The following is a 23,626-nucleotide window of genomic DNA, read 5'->3' as shown; positions in this document are numbered from 1 at the left end:
ATTACCAAGGTTTTGGCTAGAATATCATATTTGGGAACGTGCAAACAATGCCTGTCTTCAGGGATCCTTCCCTTACAGTGATGCAGTAAAAGGCAGTTACTTCCTTTTACTGACCAAGAAGCCTCCAGATGTCGGAGACAGCAGCAAAGTCTAACGTTCTAATATCTGCCTTGGTTTGGCTTCCTAGCATCAAGAGCTTTTTTGAAGTCCAGTCTGAGATTCCTTGTCAAAATTTGCCACAAAGCAAATTATTATATATTTATATATTTCATTGCTGTGTGTTTGTTTTTAGATGGTCTTGCTCTGTCACCCAGGCTGGAGTGCAGTGGCACGATCTCGGCTCAAGCGTTCCTCCTGCCTCAGCCTCCCAAACAGCCACGAATCACACCTGGCTTCTTCCCGCCACTTCTAGCTTAGCAGGTGACTTCATCTATAAATAGGGGATGACATGATTGCTTGGGGGAATGAGTACAGCACTTGGTGGCATTGTGGCTCACGCAAGAGGACTCTGGCAAAATGCTCCAGGCTTGGGGTCCGACGGCCACTTCTACCCCTGACAATCTGTTTACTTCCCGCCATCTTCTGTTCAGATGGGGAAGTCCTTTCCATTGGGGTTATAGTGAGGACTGGTCTTCGTGGCACACTTGGTATCCAACATGTGTTGTTGGAGCTGTTCTCTGAGCCAGGACACACTGGGCAACTGTTCCTGCAATGAACACCCACCTCTTCCTTGCACTCAAGTTCTATGGGGTTGCATCATTCTGAGAGTTTGTCCTTCATTCAGCTTCTGTCCTCAGCAGAAAGAGGAAGTGGCTGTGTCAGAGGAGGGGAGGAATCATGACTAGGATGTGACCCTGAATGTCAGCTCCCCGCCAGCTCCAGATGGGCCTCAGCAGGAGAGCTTCCCTGGCCCCTTGCAGCAATGACAGCCTCCAGCAGCAATGTCAGAGGGCCCGGCCTTCCTGCCTCTTAGGGGAGGTAGACTGGAAATGAAAGGTAGTGAGAAGCCACCGAGGGTTGTCTTGACTCCATTGCTTAAGCCTCCTGTTTCCCTAAAGTTTCCAGAAACCTCCTATTGCATCGGAAAGCCTGTGGGAACCAACACTTTGGGGGTGGGTTTATTTTTTGAGATGTTGCTCAAGCCATCCTCCCACTTTGACCTCCCAAAGTGCTGGCATTACAGGCCTGACCCACCGTATGTGGCCTTTTTTGAGCCCCAGCCTGTTACTCCCCTATAGATCACACCCCAACGTGCTTGGGCCGAGAGTGGCTCACTCAGAACTATCCTTTTGTGCCAAGTCCCCTGGCTCAGGGCCCTTAACCACCCAAATCACCTAGGGATTTTTTTTTTTTTTTTTGAGATTGTTTTGTTCTGTCGCCCAGGCTGGAGTGCAGTGACGAGATCTCAGCCCCCTGCAACCACTGCCTCCTGGGTTCAAGCAATTCTCCTGCCTCAATCTCCCGAGTAGCTGGGATTACAGGCACCCACGACCACGCCCAGCCAAATTTTTATATTTTTAGTAGAGATAGGGTTTCACCATGGTCACCAAGCTGGTCTTGAACTCCCATCCTCAGGTGATCCACCTGCCTCGGCCTCCCAAAGTGCTGGGATTCCAAGCGTGAGCCACTGTGCCAGGCCCAGGATGGGGCTTTAAATGATCCATTTCCAACAAAATCTCAGGTGAAACCCATGTTCACAGACCACACTTGGAGTCTCAAAGGCCTTCCTTTTCTCAGGTCAAAAGCTTCCAAAATCTTGCTCTGAATGCGGTCTAGACATCTGTCTATACCCGAGTCAACACACAGGAGCCCCTGCTCTCAGCCAGACACCAGGCCAGAGAAAAGCACCATGCCAGTCGCACCTGAGCATCTTCCAGCTTGGATCATTTTATGCCTAATCCTGCTCAGTAGGCACCACCCCCACATTGCCCAGGCTCACAGAAGGTAGCCAGCCAGGCTTGGAGGCTGCAGAGAACGTGAACTTCTCCCAGTGACAATGGCTCGAGTTTGGGGCATGGCTGGAGCCAGCTACTGGGGGAGGCTTCACATCCCTCAGAAGTAACATGAACGCCTTCCCTAGAGAAGGGGGCACAAGCTCCCTGGGTAACCCCTTGGGGCACCATCCCCTTAGTAAGTATGCCTAGGGGCTGTGGCCAAAACCTGGGGGAGGGAAGCAGCCTATTTAGGGAGAATGACAAAGATCAGGGGAGTTTGAGAAGCAGCTCCCCTCAGTGGCAGTAAGCCCTCAGGTCTATCATCCAGTGCTTCTGGGGGCCAAAGGGAGGGGATCACTTGAGGCCAGGAGTTTGAGGCCAGCTTGGGCAACCTAGCAAGAACCAGTTTCTACCAAAAATACAATAAGTTGGACATGGTGACTCATGCCTGTAGTCCCAGCTACTCAGGAGGCTCAGGCAGGAGGATTGCTGGAGACAAGGAGTTCCAGATTGCAGTGAGCTATGATTGTACTACTGCACTCCAGCCTGGGCAACAGAGTCAGACCCTTCCCTCTCAAAAGAAACAAGGCTGGGTGTGGTGGCTCACGCTTGTAATCCCAGCGCTTTGGGAGGCCAAGGCAGGCAGATCACCTGAGGTCGGGAGTTTGAGACCAGCCTGATCAACATGGAGAAACCCCATCTCTACTAAAAATACAACAGGCCGGGCGCGGTGGCTCACGCCTATAATCCCAGCACTTTGGAAGGCCGAGGCGGGTGGATCACGAGGTCAAGAGATCAAGACCATCCTGGTCAACATGGTGAAACCCCATCTCTACTAAAAATACAAAAAAAATTAGCTGGGCATGGTGGTGTGCACCTGTAGTCCCAGCTACTTGGGCGGCTGAGGCAGGAGAATTGCTTAAACCTGGGAGGCGGAGGTTGTGGTGAGCCAAGATAGCACCATTGCACTCCAGCTTGGGCAACATGAGTGAAACTCCATCTTGAAGAAAAGACAAAACAAACCCAAAACCAAAAGCAGGTCCTCAGCCCTCCTACCCCCAAAGCACAAGTCCCCACCTCAGAGCCCCTGCCTTGGGCCAGGTCAAGTCCATACCAACATACCCCAAGCATAGCTTCCAGCCCAAGGTGACAGGTAAGAGCAGACAGCAGCAGAGCTCACATCACTGCCCTACTGGGAGGGCCCAATCACAGCTGGCCTCCTGTCCTCTAGCATCAGGACAGATTTTGCTGCCTGCTTCCCTTGGAGAAGTGGGTCTGGAAGTGCTCTCCTCCCCATGCCCACGTCTAGAGGCAGATCCATGAGGACCAGAGATGCAAGATTCTTTTCTAGCTTAGAAGTAGGGTGGGTCCACTCAGCCTGACCTTCATCCAAGAGTTTCCAGCTGGGCGCGGTGGCTCACGCCTGTAATCCCAGCCCTTTGGGAGGCTGAGGTCAGCAGATCATGAGGTCAGGAGATGGAGACCATTCTGGCCAACATGGCAAAACCCCATCTCTACTAAAAATACAAAAATTAGCTGGGCGTGGTAGCACACGCCTATAGTCCCAGCTACTTGGGAGGCTGAGGCAGGACAATTGCTTGAACCCGGGAGGTGGAGGTTACAGTGAGCTGAGATCGCACCACCACACTCCAGCCTGGCAACAGAGTGAGACTCCGTCTAAAAAAAAAGTTTTCATGTTGGTTTCCATGGAGGTGATAGATTATAGTTGTCCCCAAAGACATGAGCCCTGCCCCCCCGTTTACACTAGAGGCACAGTAGTGGGTGCTGGACTGTGCTATGTGAGCACATGGGGCTGGTATACAGTCTTCCCTACCCTAACAGTCAGTACTAATTCTGACCTTCCGTCTAGACACCACACCACGAGCAGATACTGCTTTCTTCTTTTATTGGGAAGCAGACACAGGGTGGGAGGCAGTGCGACATCTCCTGGTGAGAACCAGGATAACAGCAGTCAGAGTCAGGAACGCCACCACAGCCAGGCCTGTGCCCAGCAGCAGCAAGGAGGTGTCAGCTGGCAAGGCCCACTGCTCCATTTTGTGGTCACCAGTCCTGTCCAGGAAGATCAGCGGCCCCACAGTGACGTCTGCTTCTTCTGTCACTGGAAGGAGAACACCTGAGGGTCATCTTCGGGACTAAGTCTCTAACCAGGAATTGCAATGTAGGTTTTATTCTGCCTTAGTGGGCTGAGCTAGTATGTTGTCTTTGTGTGGGTTAAGGAAGAAAGAGTTTATAGACCAAAAAAAAAAAAAAAGAGACAGCTTTCTCGGCCGGGTGCGGTGGCTCACACCCATAATCCCAGCACTTTGGGAGGTCGAGGCGGGCAGATCACCTGAGGTTGGGAGTTCGAGACCAGTCTGACCAACAGGGTGAAACCCTGTCTCTACTAAAATTACAAAATTAGCTGGGCCTGGTGGCATGCACCTGTAATCCCAGCTACTTGGGAGGCTGAGGCAAGAGAATCACTTGAACCCAGGAGGCAGAGGTTGCAGTGAGCTGAGATTATACCATTGCAGTCCAGCCTGGGCAAAAAGAGTGAGACTCCATCTCAAAGAAAGAAAAAAAAAAAAAGACAGCTTTCTCCAGGTGCAGTGGCTCATGCCTGTAATCCCACCACTTTGGGAGGCCGAGGCGGGTGGATCACGAGGTCAAGAGATCGAGAACATCCTGGTCAACATGGTGAAACCCCATCTCTACTAAAAATACAAAAAATTAGCTGGGCATGGTGGCGCGTGCCTGTAATCCCAGCTATTTAGGAGGCTGAGGCAGGAGAATTGCCTAAACCCAGGAGGCGGAGGTTGCGGTGAGCCGAGATCGTGCCATTGCACTCCAGCCTGGGTAACGAGAGCGAAACTCCATCTCAAAAAAAAAAAAAAAAAAAAAAAGACAGCTTTCTTGGTCAGACATGGTGGCTCATGCCTGTAATCCTAGCACTTTGGGAAGCTGGGGCGGGCAGATCACTTGAGGTCAGGAGTTCAAGACCAGCCTGGCCAACATGGTGAAACCCCATCTCTACTAAAAATACAAAAAGTAGCTGGGTATGGTGACACATGCCTGTAGTCCCATCTACTTGGGAGGTTGAGGCAAGAGAATAGCTTGAACCCGGGAGTCAGAGGTTTCCGTGAGCCAAGAGCCTCAGCCTGGGCAGCAGAGTGCGACTATCTCCAAAAGATTAAAATAAAAAGGACAGCTTTCTCATACAGAGAATGTAGGTCACCCAGGAGGGATTCCCTAGTACGTTGTCTTTTTTGTTGAGAGAGGGTCTTGCTATGCTCCTGGGCTCAAGCAATTTCCCCACTCAGACTCCCCAAGTGCATGGATTATAGGCATGACCTACTGTTCCAGCCAGACTACAGCTGGAACATTTTCAGACTACATAACACAGACTACAGCTGTGATATTTTCCCTACATGCCCGATTATGCCTCAGTAGGAGCCTAGGATGACAGCAGAGCTACCCTGGCTGCCACTGGGGTGGGGGCTAAGAGCCCCTCCTGCTTAGCCCCAAGATTTGGGTTATACCTGCGGCTACCTTTCCCTAAGAAATAAACAGTTTAATGGGAGACAAGGCACCAGGTGTGGCGGCTCAGGCCTGTAATCCCAGCACTTTGGGTGGGTGAGGTGGGTGGATCACCTGAGGTCAGGAGTTCGAGACCAGCCTGACCAACATGGAGAAATCCCATCTCTATTAAAAATACAAAATTAGCTGGACATGGTGGTACACGCCTGTGATCCCAACTACTCAGGAGGCTGAGGCAGGAGAATCACTTGAACCTGGGAGGCAGAGGTTGTGGTGAGCTGAAATCGTGCCATTGCACTCCAGCCTGGGCGACAGAGTTAGACTCCATCTCAAAAAAATAAATGAGGGACAAGGGAAAAGACCATCACCCTGAAATGACAGCAGGTACCCTCAACTGAGGAGAGGGCAACGAACAGCCTCTTGGCCATCCCACAACATACCATGCCTGCGGTTGCGGGCAGACGAACTGGACCCCAGGCTCACGACATGGGGCTGCCTCCTGGCATGGCTTGGAGTGCCACAGTCACCCTTGCTACAGCACTGGCAGATGTCAGCCGGGCCTTCCACTGGGAACCAGCTGAGAGGAAAGACAAGCAGCTTAGGTTTTCGTTCTCTGCAGGAAGCAGTTTGCTAATATACTGGGGGAAATAGAAGTGGGAGGTGGGTAGCAGATTCAGTTTCTACCCCAGTCATGGAGCACCTGGCCTCCTCACCTGTTGGAAGGCTTGCTGAAGGAACAAGCTTTGTTCAGTTCATCTGGGTCCTGCTCAGCTAGGGTGACCTTCAGGTGGCAGGTGATGTATATCTGCAAGAAATAACAGCCATTTCCAGGCTGAGTTCCAGGCTATGCCAGGGAGTTTAACATGCCAGTTCTCATAGAACCCTTAAACCCTTTAAAAAAGGAGAAGGGGCCAGGTGCAGTGGCACATACCAATAATCCCAGTGCTTTGGGAGGCCAAGGCAGACGGGTCACCTGAGATCAGGAGTTCGAGACCAGCCTGGCCAACATGATGAAACCTGTCTCTACTAAAGATACGAAACTTAGCCGGGTGTGGTGGTGCACCCCTATAGTCCCAGTTACTTGGGAGGCTGAGGCAGGAGAAGAGCTGGAACCTGGGAGGTGGAGGTTTCAGAGAGCCAAGATCATGCCACTGCACTCCAGCCTGGGTGACAGAGTAAGACTGTCTCAAAAACTAAAATAGGCTGGGTGTGGTGGCTCACGCCTGTAATCCAAGCACTTTGGAGGCCAAGGCGGGCGGATCACCTGAAGTTGGGAGTTCAAGACCAGTCTGACCAACATGGTGAAACCCTGTCTTTAAAAAAAAAAAAAACAGAAAACAAAAAAAAAAAACTAAAATAAAGACAGGGAAGGAAAAGCCTCATCTCCTATAGGGTCTAAACGTTCACTTGCCCGAAGTTAGAACAAGTAATTCTAGACTGGAATCCATCATTTATCATTCCCCTAATCTTTCCCAAACTTACCCAATCAATGAACATGCCTGACCTTGGGCTTTTGAGACAGGGTCTGTCACCTAGGCTGGAGTACAGTGGTGTGATCACGACTCACTATAGCCTTGATCTCCTGGGCTCAAGGGATCTCCCACCTCAGCGTCTCGAGCAGCTGGGATTATGGGCACATCCAACCACACCTGGCTAATTTTGGATTTTTTCCAGAGACAAGGTTATACTACGTTGCCCAGGCTGGTCTCGAACTCCTAGGCTCAAGTGATCTGCCTGCGTCAGCCTCCCAAAGTACTGGGATTACAGGTGTGAGCTACTAGTGCCCGGCCAATCCTGAGCTTAACTCAGAATTGCTAAACCCCTGCACCTACCCCCAGGTGACCGTGTGGGTGGGTACACCTTACTAGCCTGCATTAGCTGGGCTGCTGACACTGCCAGCCGCCACTTGACTAGTTGACAAACTACTTTTCTCAGGGATGTAGTCACTGTATTGCCAGCTAAGGCAAGAGCAAGTTGTTTCTGTGACCTGAGCTCCTTGGGCACACACTTTTTAGACTTATTCCTATGGAGTCTCCATTTCAGACTTAAAAGTTTTATGGGCCGGGTGTGGAGGCTCACACCTGTAATCCCAGCACTTCGGGAGACTGAGGTGGGTGGACCACGAGGTCAGGAGTTTGAGACCAGTCTGGCCAACATGGTGAAACCCCATCTCTGCTAAGAACACAAAAATTAGCCAAGTGTGGTGGTACGTGCCTGTAATCCCAGCTACTCGGGATACTGAGGCAGAATTGCTGGAACCTGGGAGGTGGAGGTTGCGGTGAGCCGAGATCGTGCCACTGAACTCCAGCCTGGGCGACAGGGCAAGACTCTGTCTCAAAAAAATAAAACAAAAAGTTTTATGGCTTACTCCTTGGGCAAGTTTCCCTGGGCTTAGTCTAGCCTAGGTTAATCTTCCTTTACCTGTAAGTGATATGATGACCAGAAGACTCACCAGGCTGATACCCTGACAGTCCTGACCTCTGGAAAGTGTCGCTTATCCACCCTCATTAGACAAGTAATGAAAGAAACTAATACGAGCTCCTACTGGGAGCTGAAGGACCCCCTACCCAGAGGGGTCAAGTGCCCTGTAAGCTGCCACCCCTTTTTTTTGTGGGGGAGGATGGAGTCTTGCTCTGTAGCCCAGGCTGGAGTGATGTAATCTTGGTTCACTGCAGCCTCCACCTCCTGGGTTCAGGAGATTCTCCTGCCTTAGCCTCCTGAGTAGATAAGATTACAGGCATATACCACCATGCTAGGCTAGTTTTTGTATTTGTAGTAGAGATGGAGTTTTACCATATTAGCCAGGCTGGTCTTGAACTCCTAGCCTCAAGTGATCCACCCACCTCAGCCTCCCAAAGTGCTGGGATTATAGGCATGAACCACCGCACCCAGCCAAGCATTCTAATTTCTTTTTTTGAGACAGAGTTTTGCTCTTATTGCCCAGTCTGGAGTACAATGGCATGATCTCAGCTCACTGCAGCCTCCGTCTCTCCAGTTCAAGCAATTCTCCTGCCTCGGCCTCCCGAGTAGCTAGGATTACAGGCATGCACCAACACACCCAGCTAATTTTTATGTTTTTGGTAGAGACTAAAAGCGTTGGCCAGGCTGGTCTCGAACTCCTGACTTCAGGTGATCCGCCTACCTCAGCCTTCTCGCCCGGCCACCAAAGCCTTCTATTCTTAAAGCTGACATTCCATCTTGCCGCTGGGGCTAGGGGCCATTTTGACAGAGCCAGGGCTACACTGAGCCCTGGCCCATCCCCAGGTCAGTTTCCCTTCATATTCCAGGCAGGGCTTCAATTTCCCCCTGCTCAACCTCGGGCAGAACATGGGAATTCTGCCACCTTCTAGCAGAAGCCTCAGAGCCACAAGCCTCGATCACCACCTAGTGGCCGAGCGCACCAGCAGGGAAACTTGAAACCACGTTAAATTCAGACTTTTAGAAACAAGCCAGGATTTTAGCAGTTCTCTGGCTGACAGTTGTAGCCACCTGCCCTGCAAGAAAGAGGTTTCCAAGGCCCCATCATCTATTCCACAGAGGAAATGTGCTTTCATCTTTTGCTTCTTCCTAGTACATTTTTCTGGTGCTATCTGGAGTCTAAGATCCCGGGGTAGTTCCCCTATAATAGCCTCTTAGAAGCAGGGTCTCGGCCAGGCTCTGTGGCTCACACCTGTAATCCCAGAACTTTGGGAGGCCGAAGCAGGTGGATCACCTGAGGTCAGGAGTTCGAGACCAGCCTGGCCAACCTGGTGAAACCCTGTCCCTACTAAAAACATAAAATAAAAATTAGCTGGCCATGATGAAGGGTACCTGTAATCCTAGCTACTCGGGAGGCTGAGGCAGGAGAATCGCTTGAACCCGGGAGGCGGAGGTTGCAGTGAGCCAAGATCGCACCACTGTACTCTAGCCTGAGTGACAGAGTGAGACTCCATCTCAAAAGAAAAAAACCGAACACATACATGCCACTGTTCTCTGGTGTCATCCCTGAACCCCTGGAGATTGAGAAACCAGCTCAGTCTATACCCCTGCTGACTGCTAATTCCTGCGTGAAACTTTCTCCCCATCTTCCTCCCAAATGAGCCACATCTGAGGTCAATCTCGACTTCCTCCTACAACCAGGATCCTCTCCCCTAAGGAGCTATAGGTCACTGATCCAAGGACCAGGACTCTTTTCCCAACTGCACCCTCCTTTATCCACAGCCCCATTCAAGCAGGCTCCACCATGGAGAGCTTCAGGCCATCTCATCAGTATAGATTCTAATCCCTCTTGCTGCCCTACTGATCTGTGCTGATCTTTCTCTTCCCACAAGGCAGCTGCTGGAGGTGGTAAAGTGGCATCGATGTGATCTTTGGTAAATTTACACTTTGTCCCTTAATGCCACCTGACATGAGCCTCTGCTTCAGAGGTTTGCAAGCCTGGCTGTGTATTAGAATCACCTGGGAGTTTCAGTGGCTTCTGATACATTTCCAAGTAGAATAAGGTAGATCAGTAGATGGAGGATAGTAAAATGCTAGTGGTAGGCTGGGTATGATGGCTTATGCCTGTAATCCCAGCACTTTGGGAAGCTGAGGCAGGTGGATCATTTGAGGTCGGGAATTCGAGACCAACGTGGCCAATATGGTGAGACCGTCTCTACTTAAAATACAAAAACGGGGCAGGCAGTGGTGACACATGCCTAGAATCTTAACTACTCGGGAGGCTGAGGCAGGAGAATCGCTGGAGCCTGGGAGACAGAAGTTGCAGTGAGCCAAGATTGTGCCACTGCACTCCAGACTAGGTGACTGAGTGAGACCCTCTCAGAAAAAAAAGCTGGTGGTAGAACCTAGAAAAATATGCACATCAGAGTTGGTGGAGTTTCACAGCAAACACCTATGAAGATTTTGCTAATAGAATGTTACAAAAATATGACACCAGGCCCTACCCTGATAGAGTGAAGGTGTGAGATTCTCTACAGGCAGTTTTACCATCTTTCCAGATTAGTATAGAGCCAGTGTTGGAAACCCCTAATCACTTCCTAACCACCTATTCTAAACTCACATCCCCACCTCTCATCTCAGCGAGCTTGTTTAAAAGCTACTTGAGGCTGGGCAGTGGCTCACACCTGTAATCCCAGCACTTTGGAAGGCTGAGCAGGTGTATCACCTGAGGCCAGGAGTTTGAGACCGGCCTGGGCAACATGGTGAAACCTTGTCTCTACTAAAAATACAAGAAATTAGCTGGGTATAGTCAGGGTGCCTGTACTCCCAGCTACTTGGGAGACTGAGGCAGAAGAATCGCATGAACCCAGGAGGCAGAGGTTGCAGTGAGCAGAGATCATGCTACTGGACTCCAGCCTGGGTGCGACAGAATGAGACTGTCTCAAAAAATAGAAGCTACTTGAGGGCTGTGACTTATGCCTATAATTCCAACACTTTGGGAAGCTGAGGGAGGAGGATTGTTTGAGGCCAGGAGCTCAGGACCAGTCTGGTCAACAGCGCTAGACCCCAACTCCACAAAAAGCTAACTTAGGTGGGCATGGTGACACTTAAGCTGTAGCTCATCCCAGCTACTCAGGAGGCCGAGGTGGGAGGATGGCTTGGGCCCAGGAGGTTGAGGTTGCAATGAGCCATGATTCTGCCACTGCACTGCAGACTGGGCATAGGGAGACACTTTCCACAAAGGGCAGAAGACCCACAAATTGATTTATATTTCTAACAACCTACCAGTACTTCCTGGCTAGAAGCCGGTCCTTCCACCTGTACTTCCTGCCTCAGCCATCAGAGGCAGTTCACACCTGCATTCCTTCCTTCTTCCTTCCTGGGGTAAACTTGAATTTTTTTTTTTTTTTTTTTTTTTTTGAGACGGAGTTTCGCTCTTGTTACCCAGGCTGGAGTGCAATGGCGCAATCTCCGCTCACCGCAACCTCCGCCTCCTGGGTTCAGGCAATTCTCCTGCCTCAGCCTCCTGAGTAGCTGGGATTATAGGCATGTGCCACCATTCCCAGCTAATTTTTTGTATTTTTAGTAGAGACGGGGTTTCACCATGTTGACCAGGATGGTCTTAATCTCTTGACCTCGTGATCCACCTGCCTCGGCCTCCCAAAGTGCTGGGATTACAGGCGTGAGCCACCGCGCCCAGCCCCTTTGAACTTTTTTTTCCCTGAGACAGTGTTTCCCTCTTGTTGCCAGGCTGGAATGTAGTTGCACTAACTTGGCTCACCACAACCTCCAACTCCCTCGTTCAAGCCATTCTCCCGCCTCAGCCTCCCGAGTAGCTGGGATTATAGGCGTGCACCACCACGCCCAGCTAAGTTTTGTATTTTTAGTAGAGATGGGGTTTCACCACGTTGGCCAGGCTGGTCTCGATCTCCTGACCTCGTGATTCGCCCACCTTGGCCTCCCCAAGTGCTGGGATTACAGGCTTGAGCCACTGCGCCCCACCACAATTTCTAGTTTAGGTTCCCTAGGGGAGGCCCCAGACTGGCAGAACCAACACTCAGGAATGCAGATTCTAGGCCTCACACTTGACCACCTGAATCAAACCCTGGGTTGGGTCCCATCATCAGTATCAACAAGCCTTCCAGGTGAGGATGCTGCCTTCAGAATCACCAGCCCAGCCTATGATCAAGTTCAAGAGGCACCCTGGCTAGGAAGTTCATATCTGCTTTCTTTGCCCCTGGAGAAAGCCTCCAGGAAGGCTGACACCTGCTTTTTTTTTTTTTTTGAGATGGTGTCTCACTCTGTCACTCAGGCTGGAGGTGCAGTGGCACAATCTCAGCTCACTGCAACCTCTGCCTCCCAAGTTCAAGCAATTCTCTTGCCTTAGTCTCCCGGGTAGCTGGGATTACAGACACCCACCACCACACCCAGCTGTTTTTGTAATTTTAGTAGACTTGGGTTTTTACCATGTCAGCCAGGCTGGTCTCAAACTCCTGGCCTCAAGTGATCTGCCCACCTCAGCATCCCAAAGTGCTGGGATTACAGGTATGAGCCACTGCACCCAGGTGACACCCGAGTCTTGTCAATTCTATTTTTTTTTTTGAGACGGAGTTTTGCTCTTGTTACCCAGGCTGGAGTGCAATGGCGTGATCTCGGCTCACCGCAACCTCCGCCTCCTGGGTTCAGGGCAATTCTTCCTGCCTCAGCCTCCTGAGTAGCTGGGATTACAGGCACGCGCCACCATGCCCAGCTAGTTTTTTGTATTTTTAGTAGAGACGGGGTTTCACCATGTTGACCAGGATGGTCTCGATCTCTTGACCTCGTGATCCACCCGCCTCGGCCTCCCAAAGTGCTGCGATTACAGGCGTGAGCCACCGCGCCCAGCCGAGTCTTGTCAATTCTTATTCAACCCATCATCGCCTGGGTTCCAGCCCTGCTGAATCCTTGGCAAGGACAAGGCTAGCAACCTGGTCACCAGGCCCAGTAAGTGATCTTATTTGACCTGTCAGCTTTATGTCTTGGGTCCTTTTGAGACAAGATCTCTCTGTCACCCAGGCTGGAGTACAGTGGTACAATCAGAGCTTACTATATCCTCCCACCTCAGCCTCCCAAATAGCTGGGAGGGACTACAGGTGCATACTGCCATGCCCAATTAACTTTTATATTTGTGTAGAAACAGGGTCTTGCCATGTTGCCCAGGCTGGTCTCAAATGCCTGGGCTCAAGCAAACCTCCCACCTCAGCCTCCCAAAGTGCTAGGATTACAGGTGTGAGCCACTGTGCACCTGACCATATGCAGTCTTTGTCCTCCTAGTTTCTTCCACTTCTAGAACCCCCGATTCTTCCCAACCCTGAGCGGGTTTTCTACCTTTTTCTTGAGATGGAGTCTTACTCGTCGCTCAGGCAGGAGTGCAATGGCGTGATCTCGGCTCACTGCAACCTCCACCTCCCAGGTTCAAGCAATTCTTCTGCCTCAGCCTCCTGAGCAGCTGGGCTTAATAGGCGCACACCACCACACCTGTCTAGTTTTTGTATTTTTAGTAGAGATGGGGTTTCACCATATTGGCCAGACTGGTCTTGAACTCCTGGCCTCAGGTGATCCACCCGCCTCGACCTCCCAAAGTGCTGGGATTACAGGTGTGAGCCACCGCGCCCATCCTCCTTCTACCTCTTAAGGGTTCATATTGTCCATCCTTCCCCTTGAAGGCCTCACTAAAAGCTCACAGCTTTACTTGCAAGGTTGAGTTTCCAGGACAGAGGTCTAAGTCATTTGCTTAAGGGGAGGATCTAGTGAGTGACTGCATTCAGTAGGATATTAAAGTTGAGAGTTTGGCCATCTTCTAGGCTGTTAAGCTCTTACCATATTTCTGGAGTCATTAGCAAAATGAAACACATCCACCGTGAACTGGAGTGTATCTGGCCTGGGTCTGGGAACTTGGAATGCAGAAGAGGCATCAGTGAGACCGTCGACAAGACAGCTTGGAAAAGAATAGAATGGTGTTAAAGCCAGACAGGTGGGCCAGGCGTGGTGGCTCACGCCTGTAATCCCAGCACTTTGGGAGGCCGAGGTGGGCAGATCACTTGAGGCCAGGAGTTCAAGACCAGCCTGCCCAACATGGTGAAACCCCATCTCTACTAAAAATAAAAGGATTATCCAGGTGTGGTGGTGGGTATCTGTAGTCCCAGCTACTCAGGAGGCCGAGGCAGGAGACTCACTTGAACCAGGGAGGCAGAGGTTGCAGCGAGTCAAGATCGTGCCTCTGCATTCTAGCCAGGGCAACGGAGTGAGGCTCCATCTCCCCCACCAAAAAAAAGTCAAACAGGTGGCTCTAGGGTCATATTGCTAGGAATGTTCCCTAGGAAGGGAGCCCAGTGCTCACCCGTGGAAGTCCACGATGGTGTGATAAGGGGAGGCATTCTGGTCTGGTGTCGGCGTGGCCACACACTGGTCCACAAACAGCCGCAGTGGCACGTGGCTGCCAGTGTGGATTTCTGCCTGGAGGTAGGCTGCATCTCCCAGGTGGAAGGTAGGGGTCCTCTTCTCAGCGCTCCAGTTCTCTGAAAGACACAGCCGGCTGGGCACCGTGGTTCACACCTGTAATCCCAGCACTTTGGGAGGCTGAGGCGGGAGGATCACCTGAGGTCAGGAGTTCAAGACCAACCTGGCCAACATGGCGAAATCCCATCTTTACTAAAAATACAAAACTTAGCCAGGTGCCATAGCAGGCGCTTGTAATCCCAGCTACTCAGGAAGCTGAGGCAGGAGAATGGCTTGAACCTGGGAGGCAGAGGTTGCAGTGAGCCGAGATCGTGCCACTACACTCCAGCCTGGGTGACAGAGTGAGACTGTCAAAAAAAAAAAAAAAAAAAAAAGAAAAAGAAAAAGTTAGCTGGGTTTGGTGGCACACATCTGTAATCCCAGCTACTTGGAAGGCAGAGGCAGGAGAATTGTTTGAACCCGGGAGGTGAAGGTTGCAGTGAGCTAAGATCACGCCACTGCACTCCAGCCTGGGAGGTCAGAGCAAGATTCCATCTCAAAAAACAAACAAAAAAACACACAAAAAAATATAAAGAAACAGCCAAGGGCAGGGGCTCCAGACTGCCCAGGGCCTTCCACAGCTGCCCCACCCAGCCCTCTTCTCTTACCCTCCATCAGGCGCAGAGAGAAAGTCAGCTTCTCCTCCGAGAACACCGTGGTCCTGAAGGGCAACCAGGTGGGCAGGATGGCCTGGCTGCTCACATTGCCCCGCCTGAAAGAAGAACAGCGGCTGTGCACACCTGCCTCGGGTCATACCCACCTCGGCCCTCACTGATGGGGAGTATCTCACTGTTACCCCACTGCAGGGTCCTCAGTCATGGCCCAGCCAGGTAGCTAGTGCAAGATGGCTCAACAGACACCTGGAGCCTGAGGCTGCCCCTGAACCCTCCTGAACTTCTGCGCCTGTGAGTGGCCCAGCCTTCCTAATTGAGGCCATCTGGGCTGCTGAAGACAGATAGCTGAACTTAGTAGTTTGGTGTCTAGACTGAACTCAGCTCCTTCTTTAGCACTGGACTTGAGTGCGGTGGCTCATGCCTGTAATCCCAGCAGTTTGGGAGGTGGAGATGGGAGGATTACTTGAGGCCAGGGGTTTGAGAGCAGTCTGGGCAACATAGTGAGACCCTATCTCTATAAAAGAAGAACATAACTGGGCGTGGTGGTACATGCCTGTAGTCCCAGCTACTCAGGAGACTGGGATGGGAGGATCGCTTGAGCCCAGAAAGTCGAGGCTGCAGTGAACTATGATGCTGCCCATGGCACTCCAGCCTAGGTGACAGAGTAAGATTTTTTTTTTAAGATGGAGTCTTGGCCGGGCGCGGTGGCTCAAGCCTGTAATCCCAGCACTTTGGGAGGCCGAGGCGGGTGGATCACGAGGTCAAGAGATCGAGACCATCCTGGTCAACATGGTGAAACCCCGTCTCTACTAATACAAAAAATTAGCTGGGCACGGTGGCGCGTGCCTGTAATCCCAGCTACTCAGGAGGCTGAGGCAGGAGAATTGCCTGAACCCAGGAGGCGGAGATTGCGGTGAGCCGAGATCGCGCCATTGCGCTCCAGCCTGGGTATCAAGAGCGAAACTCCGTCTCAAAAAAAAAAAAAAAAAAAAAAAAAAAAAAAAAAAAAAGATGGAGTCTTGCTCTGTCACCCAGGCTGGAGTGAGATGGTGCAATCTCAGGTCACTACAACCTTCACCTCCCAGGTTTAAGTGATTCTCCTATCTCAGTCTCCTGACTAGCTGGGATTGCAGGCACACACAACTACACCAGGCTAATTTTTTTGTATCTTAGTAGAGATGGAGTTTCACCATGTTGGCCAGGATGGTCTCGATCTCCTGACCTCAGGTGATCCGCCCACTGGGCCTCCCAAAGTGCTGGGATTACAGGCGTAAGCCACTGCACCAGGCCCAGCAAGACTTTTTTTTAAACCACCACACACACACACTTTAGCTCTAGAGGTTCAGGTTTGGGGTCTGATAGCACACCCTGCACGGTACCCTACAGGATGCTTGAAAGGGGAATCAGTTAAGGCTGTCTGGAAGAAGCTACTCCAAGTGACGGATACATCTATTGATAACCAGACTTCAGGTATCTGGAGCCAGGTTAAAGCATCCCAGCCCGCAACCAGCTTCTCTAGCACTTCCTGCAGCCAACTGACCAGGTGAGCCACCATCCTCAGAGGTCAGGCCCAGACAAAGCTGCTCTGAAGTCGGGGACTGCCATGGTCACAGGAGGGCTTCAATCCCTCCTGCCAGCTGAGCATCCTGCCCTTGCCTCCTCCCCTCTCCCCTACCCACATAGACCCCGAGCTCCTCCACAGACCCCAAGCTCCTCCAGTTGCTCTTAGCTCCAAGTCAGCCTCTGCAGTCCCTACAACCACGGGTCAGGCCTCATCAAATTCCAGTTTTCCAGCCTCCCAGCTGGTCCTCACTAGCTCCCACTTGTCTTCTGCACCAGCCACCAGGTGACCCTGGATGGAGATTCGGTCCTCATCCACTCCAGGAAGGGCATCTGTGGTGAGGCTGGTGAGCCCATCTGTCTGGCTCCCTCATTACTCCAGTCCCTGGGTTCCAGCCCCAGGCTGCATGTCACCTACTAGGGGATGTGCTGCCCTCTCCTGGGATGTGCCCAGGTGGCTCTGCCCAGGCTGACTCAGCCTCAAGGTCCTGCTCCAGGATTCTGTCCTAGGATGACCCCTACCATGACCCCTCTTCCATCAACTCCCTACCCACTTCACACTAGTGTTTTTTTTTTTTTTTTTTTGAGATGGAATCTTGCTATTGCCCAGGCTGGAGTGTGGTGGTGTGATCTCAGCTCACTGCAACATCTGCACCTCCCGGGTTCAAATGATTCTCCTGCCTCAGCTCCGAGTAGCTGGGATTACAGGCACTCATTACCACACCAGGCTTTTTTTTTTTTTTTGTATTTTTAGTAGAGATGGGGTTTCACCATGTTGGGCAGGCTGGTCTTGAACTCCTGACCTCGTGATCTGCCCACCTCACCCTTCCGAAGTGCTGGTATCACAGGTGTGAGCTGCCGCACCTGGCCGCATCCTCTTATACCCACTCCCAGACTGGTTCAAGGGCAAGGACAAAGGCCCCTGCACCCCATGCTGAGGCCAGCACAGGAACCAGCGTTGCCCTTGGGAGCCATAGTTACTCTCTCCTCCCACCTCAGGGCCTGAGTTCGCAGGGACATGCCTAATGCCAGGGGCTTAAGGACCACAGAAAGGAGGTGGTCACAGCCCAGCCTGGCGCTATTATTTTTGAGATGGAGTCTCACTTTGTTGCCCAGGCTGGAGTACAGTGGCACGATCTCTGCTCACTGCAGCCTTTGACTTCTGGGTTCAAGCAATTCTCCTGCCTCAGCCTCCCAAGTAACTGGGATTACAGGCACCTGGCTAATATCTGTGTTTTCAGTAGAGACTGGTTTCGCCATGTTGGCCAGGCTGGTCTCAAACTCCTGACCTCAAGTAATCTACCTGCCTCAGCCTCCAAAATTACAGATGTGAGCCACTGTGCCTGGCCACAGTGGAAATGGAAGGGCATTTCTGAACCCCTCAGAGGGCCCAGGCTGGCACAATACCACCCCTAGGCCTGGGCAGCTCTGCAGCTTCCCCTCAGCTGCAGCTGGGCTCCTGACACTCTTCTGGGGTTCAAACTAGACCCAGAAGTACCCCCAATCCCACCCAGGGCACTAGCTACAGCTGCAAGCACTTCCGTGGATAGCTCAAATAGCCATGCTGCAAGCTGCCGCCCACAGCTGACCCGCTTGCCTGCAGGGGCCGTGACGGACAGTCCCACACTGACCTGGGGTAGTGGCACTCGATGGGAATCTCTGCGCGGTTAGTCCTCACGATAGACAGGTTTCCCACAGGGCGGGGGTCGTGGAGCAGGAAGGTGCTGTACACCAAGGCATCGTCAGTGACCTGGAGGAAAGGTGAGGGGTTCGTGCTACCAGCATCACCTGCCCCGGTGCACCCAGGCCACACATAAGTACACAGCGAGGGCAGCCCACAGGGGACAGAAAGACCATGGGGTCAAGGCCAGGTGCAGCCACTTATGCCTGTAACCCCAGCCCTTTGGGAGGCTAAGGATTTCTTGAGGCCAGGAGTTTGAGACTAGCCAGGGCAACATAGCAAGACCCCGTCTCTACAAAAGAGAACACAGGCTCTGCCACTGGTCAGTTAGGAGAGGCAGGACAGGCACTGTCTTTGCACCTCAGAGTCTTCACTTCTGACACGCTGACGACACCACCACAGGCAGCCTGGATCGACCACGTGGCTGACACCATGTACTGCCCAAGCAATAGAGGCATCAGGGTACTGCTTCCCTTCTGGCACTCCCCCTCCATGCCCCCCAATGGGTACACAAAGTTTCCTTTTTCAGGAGAGGCCCAGGGCCAAGATAGCCCCCAGAAAGGAGCCACGAAGTACCCAGCTGTTAACGTTTATCAGCTTCTGCCCAGGCATGGTGGCTCACACCTGTAATCCCAGCACTTTGGGAGGCTGAGGCGGGTGGATCATGAGGTCAAGACCATCCCGGCCAACATGGTGAAACCCGTCTCTACTAAAAATACAAAAATTAGCTGGGCATAGTGGTGTGTGCCTGTAGTCCCAGCTACCCGTGAGGTGGAGGTTGCAGTGAGCCGAGATCGCACCACTGCACTCCAGCCTGGAGACAGAGCAAGACTCCATCTAAAAAAAAAAAAAAAACACCCCACATACACACCCCTTATCAGCTTCTAACCTATCCAAACCCATTTCATAGAAGGTGGGGGAGACTGGTTGAGGTTGCCTGAGGCAGGAAGGGCTACAGGTGAGTGCTATTGGAGAAATTTGCATCATCCAACAGGGCCGCAGAAGGCAGGGCCTGACCTATGTTTGAAGATTTTAACAGAATTAGAAAATTGTAACTCAGGACCCTCCCCAGTGAAGGTATGATATTCTTGACAAGAATCAGTATTTTTACCTTTCCGGGTGATTAGCGTAGAGCCAGGATTGGAAACCTCTACCTTAACCACTTCCTTTTCTTTTGCTTCTTTGTTCTGTCACCCAGGCTGGAGTGCAGTGGCACAAATTCGGCTCACTGCAACTTCTGACTCCCGGGTTCAAGCAATTCTGCCTTAGCCTCCCAAGTAGCTGGAATTACAGGTGTGAGTCACCATGCCAGTTTTTTTTTTTTTTTAATAGAGGTTTTCACCCTGTTGGCCAGGCTGGTCTCAAACTCCTGACTTCAGGTGATCCACCCACCTCAGCCTCCCAAAGTCCTGGGATTACAGGTGTGAACCACCTTGCCCAAGCCCCAACCACCTATTTTAAACTCATTATCCCCACCTCTCATCTCAGGGAGCTTGTTTAAAAGCTACTTGAGGGCTGGGTGAAGTAACTCACACTTGTAATCCTAGCACTTTGCGAGGGAGGATTGCTTGAGGCTGGGAAGTCAAGACCAGCCTGGGAAATAGAGCTTTTTGTTAGATTCACCTGGGGAGCCAGGCACGTGGCTCACACCTGTAATTACAGCACTTTGGGTGGCCGAGGTGGGAGGATAGCTTGAGTCCAGGAGTTTAAGGCCAGCCTGGGCAACATAATAGACCCCTTCTCCCCTCCAAAAAAAAAAAAAAAAAACACCTAAATTAATGGGGTGTGGTTACAAATGCCTGGAGTCTCAGCTACTTGGGAGGCTGAAGTGGGAGGACTGCTTAAGCCAATGAGTTGGAGGCTGCAGTGAGGCTCTACAAAAGATCACTTGTCTGGGCATGGTGGCATCTGCCTGTAGTCCATCCCAGCTACTCAGGAGGCTGAGGCGGGAGGATGGCTTGAGCCCAGGTGGCTGAGTGGCCCTGCCCCAACTAACTTGATCTTCAGGGAACAGTCCTAGACCTTATTAGCAAGTGCCCCAGCACAGACAGGACCAGTAGTGTAGTTCATGGAGCCTCATTCAAAAGTTGTTACCAATTTCAGGGCAGGAGAGCATTCAGCTAAGCACCTGCCCTACAGGACTGCACAGGCTGTATACTGGGGAGCTGGCCTGCGCTGCAGGTGATTTTTTTTTTTTTTTTTTGAGACAGAGTTTCGCTCTTGTTACCCAGGCTGGAGTGCAACGGCGCCATCTCACCACAACCTCTGCCTCCTAGGTTCAAGCGATTCTCCTGCCTCAGCCTCCGAGTAGCTGGGATTACAGGCATGTGCCACCATGCCTGGCTAATTTTATATTTTTAGTAGAGACAGGGCTTCTCCATGTTGGTCAGGCTGGTCTTGAACTCCTGACCTCGAGTGATCTGCCTGCCTCGGCCTCCCAAAGTGCTGGGATTATAAGTGTGGCCACCAAGCCCAGCCTGGCCCCAGGTGATTCTTATCGGGTAGGATTGGGAACCACCACACCAGAGGAAGGAGTTTGCAGGCTTTGCTCCTCATTGGAGTCACCAGAGAGCCTTATTACTCATGGCTGTTCCCACACCCTGTTTTAGCAGCCTGGACATCAGTATTGTTATAAGCGCCACAGGTGGGGTTTTTAAATAAGAGAAAGGGTCTTGCTCTGCCTCCCAGACTGGAGTGCAGTGGTGCAATCATAGCTCACTGCAGCCTCCAGCTCATGGGCTTGAGCAATCCTCCTGCTTGAGCCTCCCAAGTAGCTGAGACTACAGACATGCACCACCACACCCCCATTAACTTAGGGGTTTTTTTTTTTTGTACAGAAGGAGTCTCATTATGTTCCCCAGGCTGACCTTAAACTCGTGCACTCAAGCGATTCTCCCTCCTCAGCATCCCAAAGTGCTGTATTACAGGCATGAGCCACCACGCCTGGCTCCCCAGGTTTGGTGAATCTAACACATCTGTGAGCCTCTAGAGTCATTCCTCAAATAACTCCTGCAGCTCTCTGGCCTCCCTCCCCAGGGAAATGAGGGCCCCAAGTCCTCAAGGAGAGCCAGGAGACCACACTTAAGACCAGAGCTCTGGCTGGAGGGCTCCAGGGGCTGGACTTGCCCCCATCCCAGCCAAGCTACTGGGCCCAGGCCCAGGTAAGCAGGAGCCAGATTCCCGTAAGGCGGGAGAGGACAGACCCTTCACGGGGCCACAGGAGCTTGGTCCTGGGGCTCAGGGTTCAGCTGGGGAGCTGTGTGCCCAGCCCTGCCCTACCATAAGGCCCCTCCTTGCAGCCTGTTTCCCCACTGGCTAGGGGGAGAGGGGTCTGGCCTGGATTTCTTGGTCTCTTCCTGCACATGCCTTGCGTTAAGCTCTTCCCCCTTGGAGCTGTCCTCAGGGACTCACTGATGCTTTTAAGGTCTTCAACGCCAAGGTTATGATACACTCCTCCCCCCATACCACTTATCTATGTGTGGTTTTGTGGGGGTTTTTGTGGGGGTTTTTCTGGTTTTTTGAACCAGAGTCTTGCTCTGTTGCCCAGGCTGGACTGCAGTGGCACACTCTTGGCTCACTGCAACCTTTGCCCCCTGGGTTCAAGCGATTCTCCTGCCTGAGCCTCCCAAGTAGCTGGGATTACAGGCATGTACCACCACGTCTGCCTAATTTTGTATTTTTAGTAGAGACAGGGTTTCTCCATGTTGGTCAGGCTGGTCTTGAACTCCTGACCTCAGGTGACCTCCCAAAGTTCTCGAATTACAGGCATAAGCCACCACACCAGGCCCCAGTTCATTTTTTAAAAAGCTTAAGAGACAGGGGTCTCGCTATGTTGCCTAGGCTGTCCTCAAACTCCTGGCCTCAAGCGATCCTCCAGCCTTGGCCGCCCATAGTGCTGGGATTACAGGCATGAGCCACAGCACCCGGCCCACTTGTTGTTCTTAATAAATAGTTCGGGTCTCTTCAGAACACACCCCAAGCATTAGAAACTTAGCCCCTTAGGCTCCCCACAGGGCTGTCCTATTACGCATGCCTGTGTGTGTGTCACAAACCCACCTGAGTCAGAGTGGCGTGGCTTGGTCCAGCCCGAGGGGTACTGCCACCTCTGGCTCCACCCCACCTACCGATTTCAGCAATCAGAGGCAGGAGCTGCCCCAGGCCCCATTCCCTCAGCTCCCAGCTTCAGGCCTCAGCTGTGCCACCTCCCCACTGACAAGTGAGAGGGGTCCACGCAACCCCACCTCCCCCCGACTCTGTGGTCACACTCCCCACCCCTGGCTGCCTCGAATCCTCCCACCAAAGCCAGGGCTCCCCAGCGTCTCTCACCTGCATGCTGTTACCACACTCATGGAGTCCAACCTCAAACCTGACCACATCCTCTGTGTCCGTGGAGACCAGGGGCTCACAGCCCTCTGGGCCCAGGGTGAGATCAACAGCCCTGATAAGCTTCCTGGTGCCAAAAAGGTCTTTGCTGACCGTGACCACCAAGGTGGCTTCCCGACACTCCACCACTACGGGCTGCACAGCGGTCTCGGAGCGGCTGGCTCCACCCTGCAAGAGCCTGAGGGGTTGGGGATAGCACAGCTCAGTACTACCCCAGAGCAGGAGGCAGATGAAGAGCCCATAGTTCAGCTCCATGGCGTCTGCAGAGCAGCGAGCAGCCACCACCAGCCGTCTTATACCCGGGGATGCTGGTTGCTGCCACCTGAGCTCTCACCTGCCTCCCTTCCCGAGCCAGCTGGGCCCTTGTTGTAGAAAGCAGTCCCCATCCAGCAGCATCAGTAACACCTGGGAGCTTGTTAGAACTGCAGACCCTCAGCCCTCACCCCAGCCTAACCACAGCATTTTTTAGTTTGGAAATCCCCACGTGTACCCATGTTACATTTTTTTTTTTTTTTTTTGAGACAAGTCTTGCTCTGTTGCCCAGGCTGGAGTGCAGTGGTGTGATCTTGGTTCACTGCAACCACTGAACCTCCCAGGCAGGTTCAAGCGATTCTCCTGCCTCAGCCTCCCGAGTAGCTGGGATTACAGGGGCATGCCACCATGCCCGGCTAACTTTCGTATTTTTGGTAGAGATAGGTTTTCACTATGTTGGCTGTGGGGATCGCTCCAGCGTTGAGACCACTCAGTGTCCCCGCCATAATGGAGCTTGAGCCCAGACACGTTTCCCACCCCCTGGAGGCAGTCGAGACCAGTGAAAGAGAGATTTAATAGAAGTTTGAGTTTGCAGAAGCCTATTTCTGGTCCACTGACCTAAAGGCTGGGTGAAGGCTGTGTGGTTTTACTAGGCATTGTTTCTTGAAGTACCTGCTCTGGGCTAGTTTTATGACTTTGTTTACCCTCTA

At 52.1% G+C, this 23,626-nt stretch overlaps 1 protein-coding gene across 2 annotated transcripts; it reads right to left on the bottom strand.

Annotated features, from left to right (window-relative positions):
* Nucleotides 1–3,826: 3,826 nt before the first annotated feature.
* Nucleotides 3,827–23,085, bottom strand: ZP3 (zona pellucida glycoprotein 3). Of its 2 annotated transcripts, XM_012449021.2 has the most exons (9): nt 22,999–23,077; nt 22,608–22,842; nt 18,232–18,350; nt 15,035–15,138; nt 14,269–14,446; nt 13,749–13,866; nt 6,185–6,276; nt 5,912–6,048; nt 3,827–4,053 (listed from the first exon to the last, which is right to left on the bottom strand). In XM_012449021.2, the coding sequence occupies exons 1-9, from the start codon at nt 23,058–23,060 to the stop codon at nt 3,839–3,841; spliced, it is 1,260 nt and encodes a 419-aa protein (XP_012304444.1). In that variant the 5' UTR covers nt 23,061–23,077; the 3' UTR covers nt 3,827–3,838. The 2 variants fall into 2 exon arrangements, with proteins under 2 accessions (XP_012304444.1, XP_012304443.1); XM_012449020.2 differs by having other exon boundaries at nt 22,608–23,085.
* Nucleotides 23,086–23,626: the final 541 nt, after the last annotated feature.

This window comes from Aotus nancymaae, unplaced genomic scaffold, assembly GCF_030222135.1.
Source record: "Aotus nancymaae isolate 86718 unplaced genomic scaffold, 86718_ANA_hifiasm-v0.15.2.pri h1tg000012l, whole genome shotgun sequence".
NCBI lineage: Eukaryota > Metazoa > Chordata > Mammalia > Primates > Aotidae > Aotus > Aotus nancymaae.
This window is presented reverse-complemented; position numbering and strand designations above follow the sequence as displayed.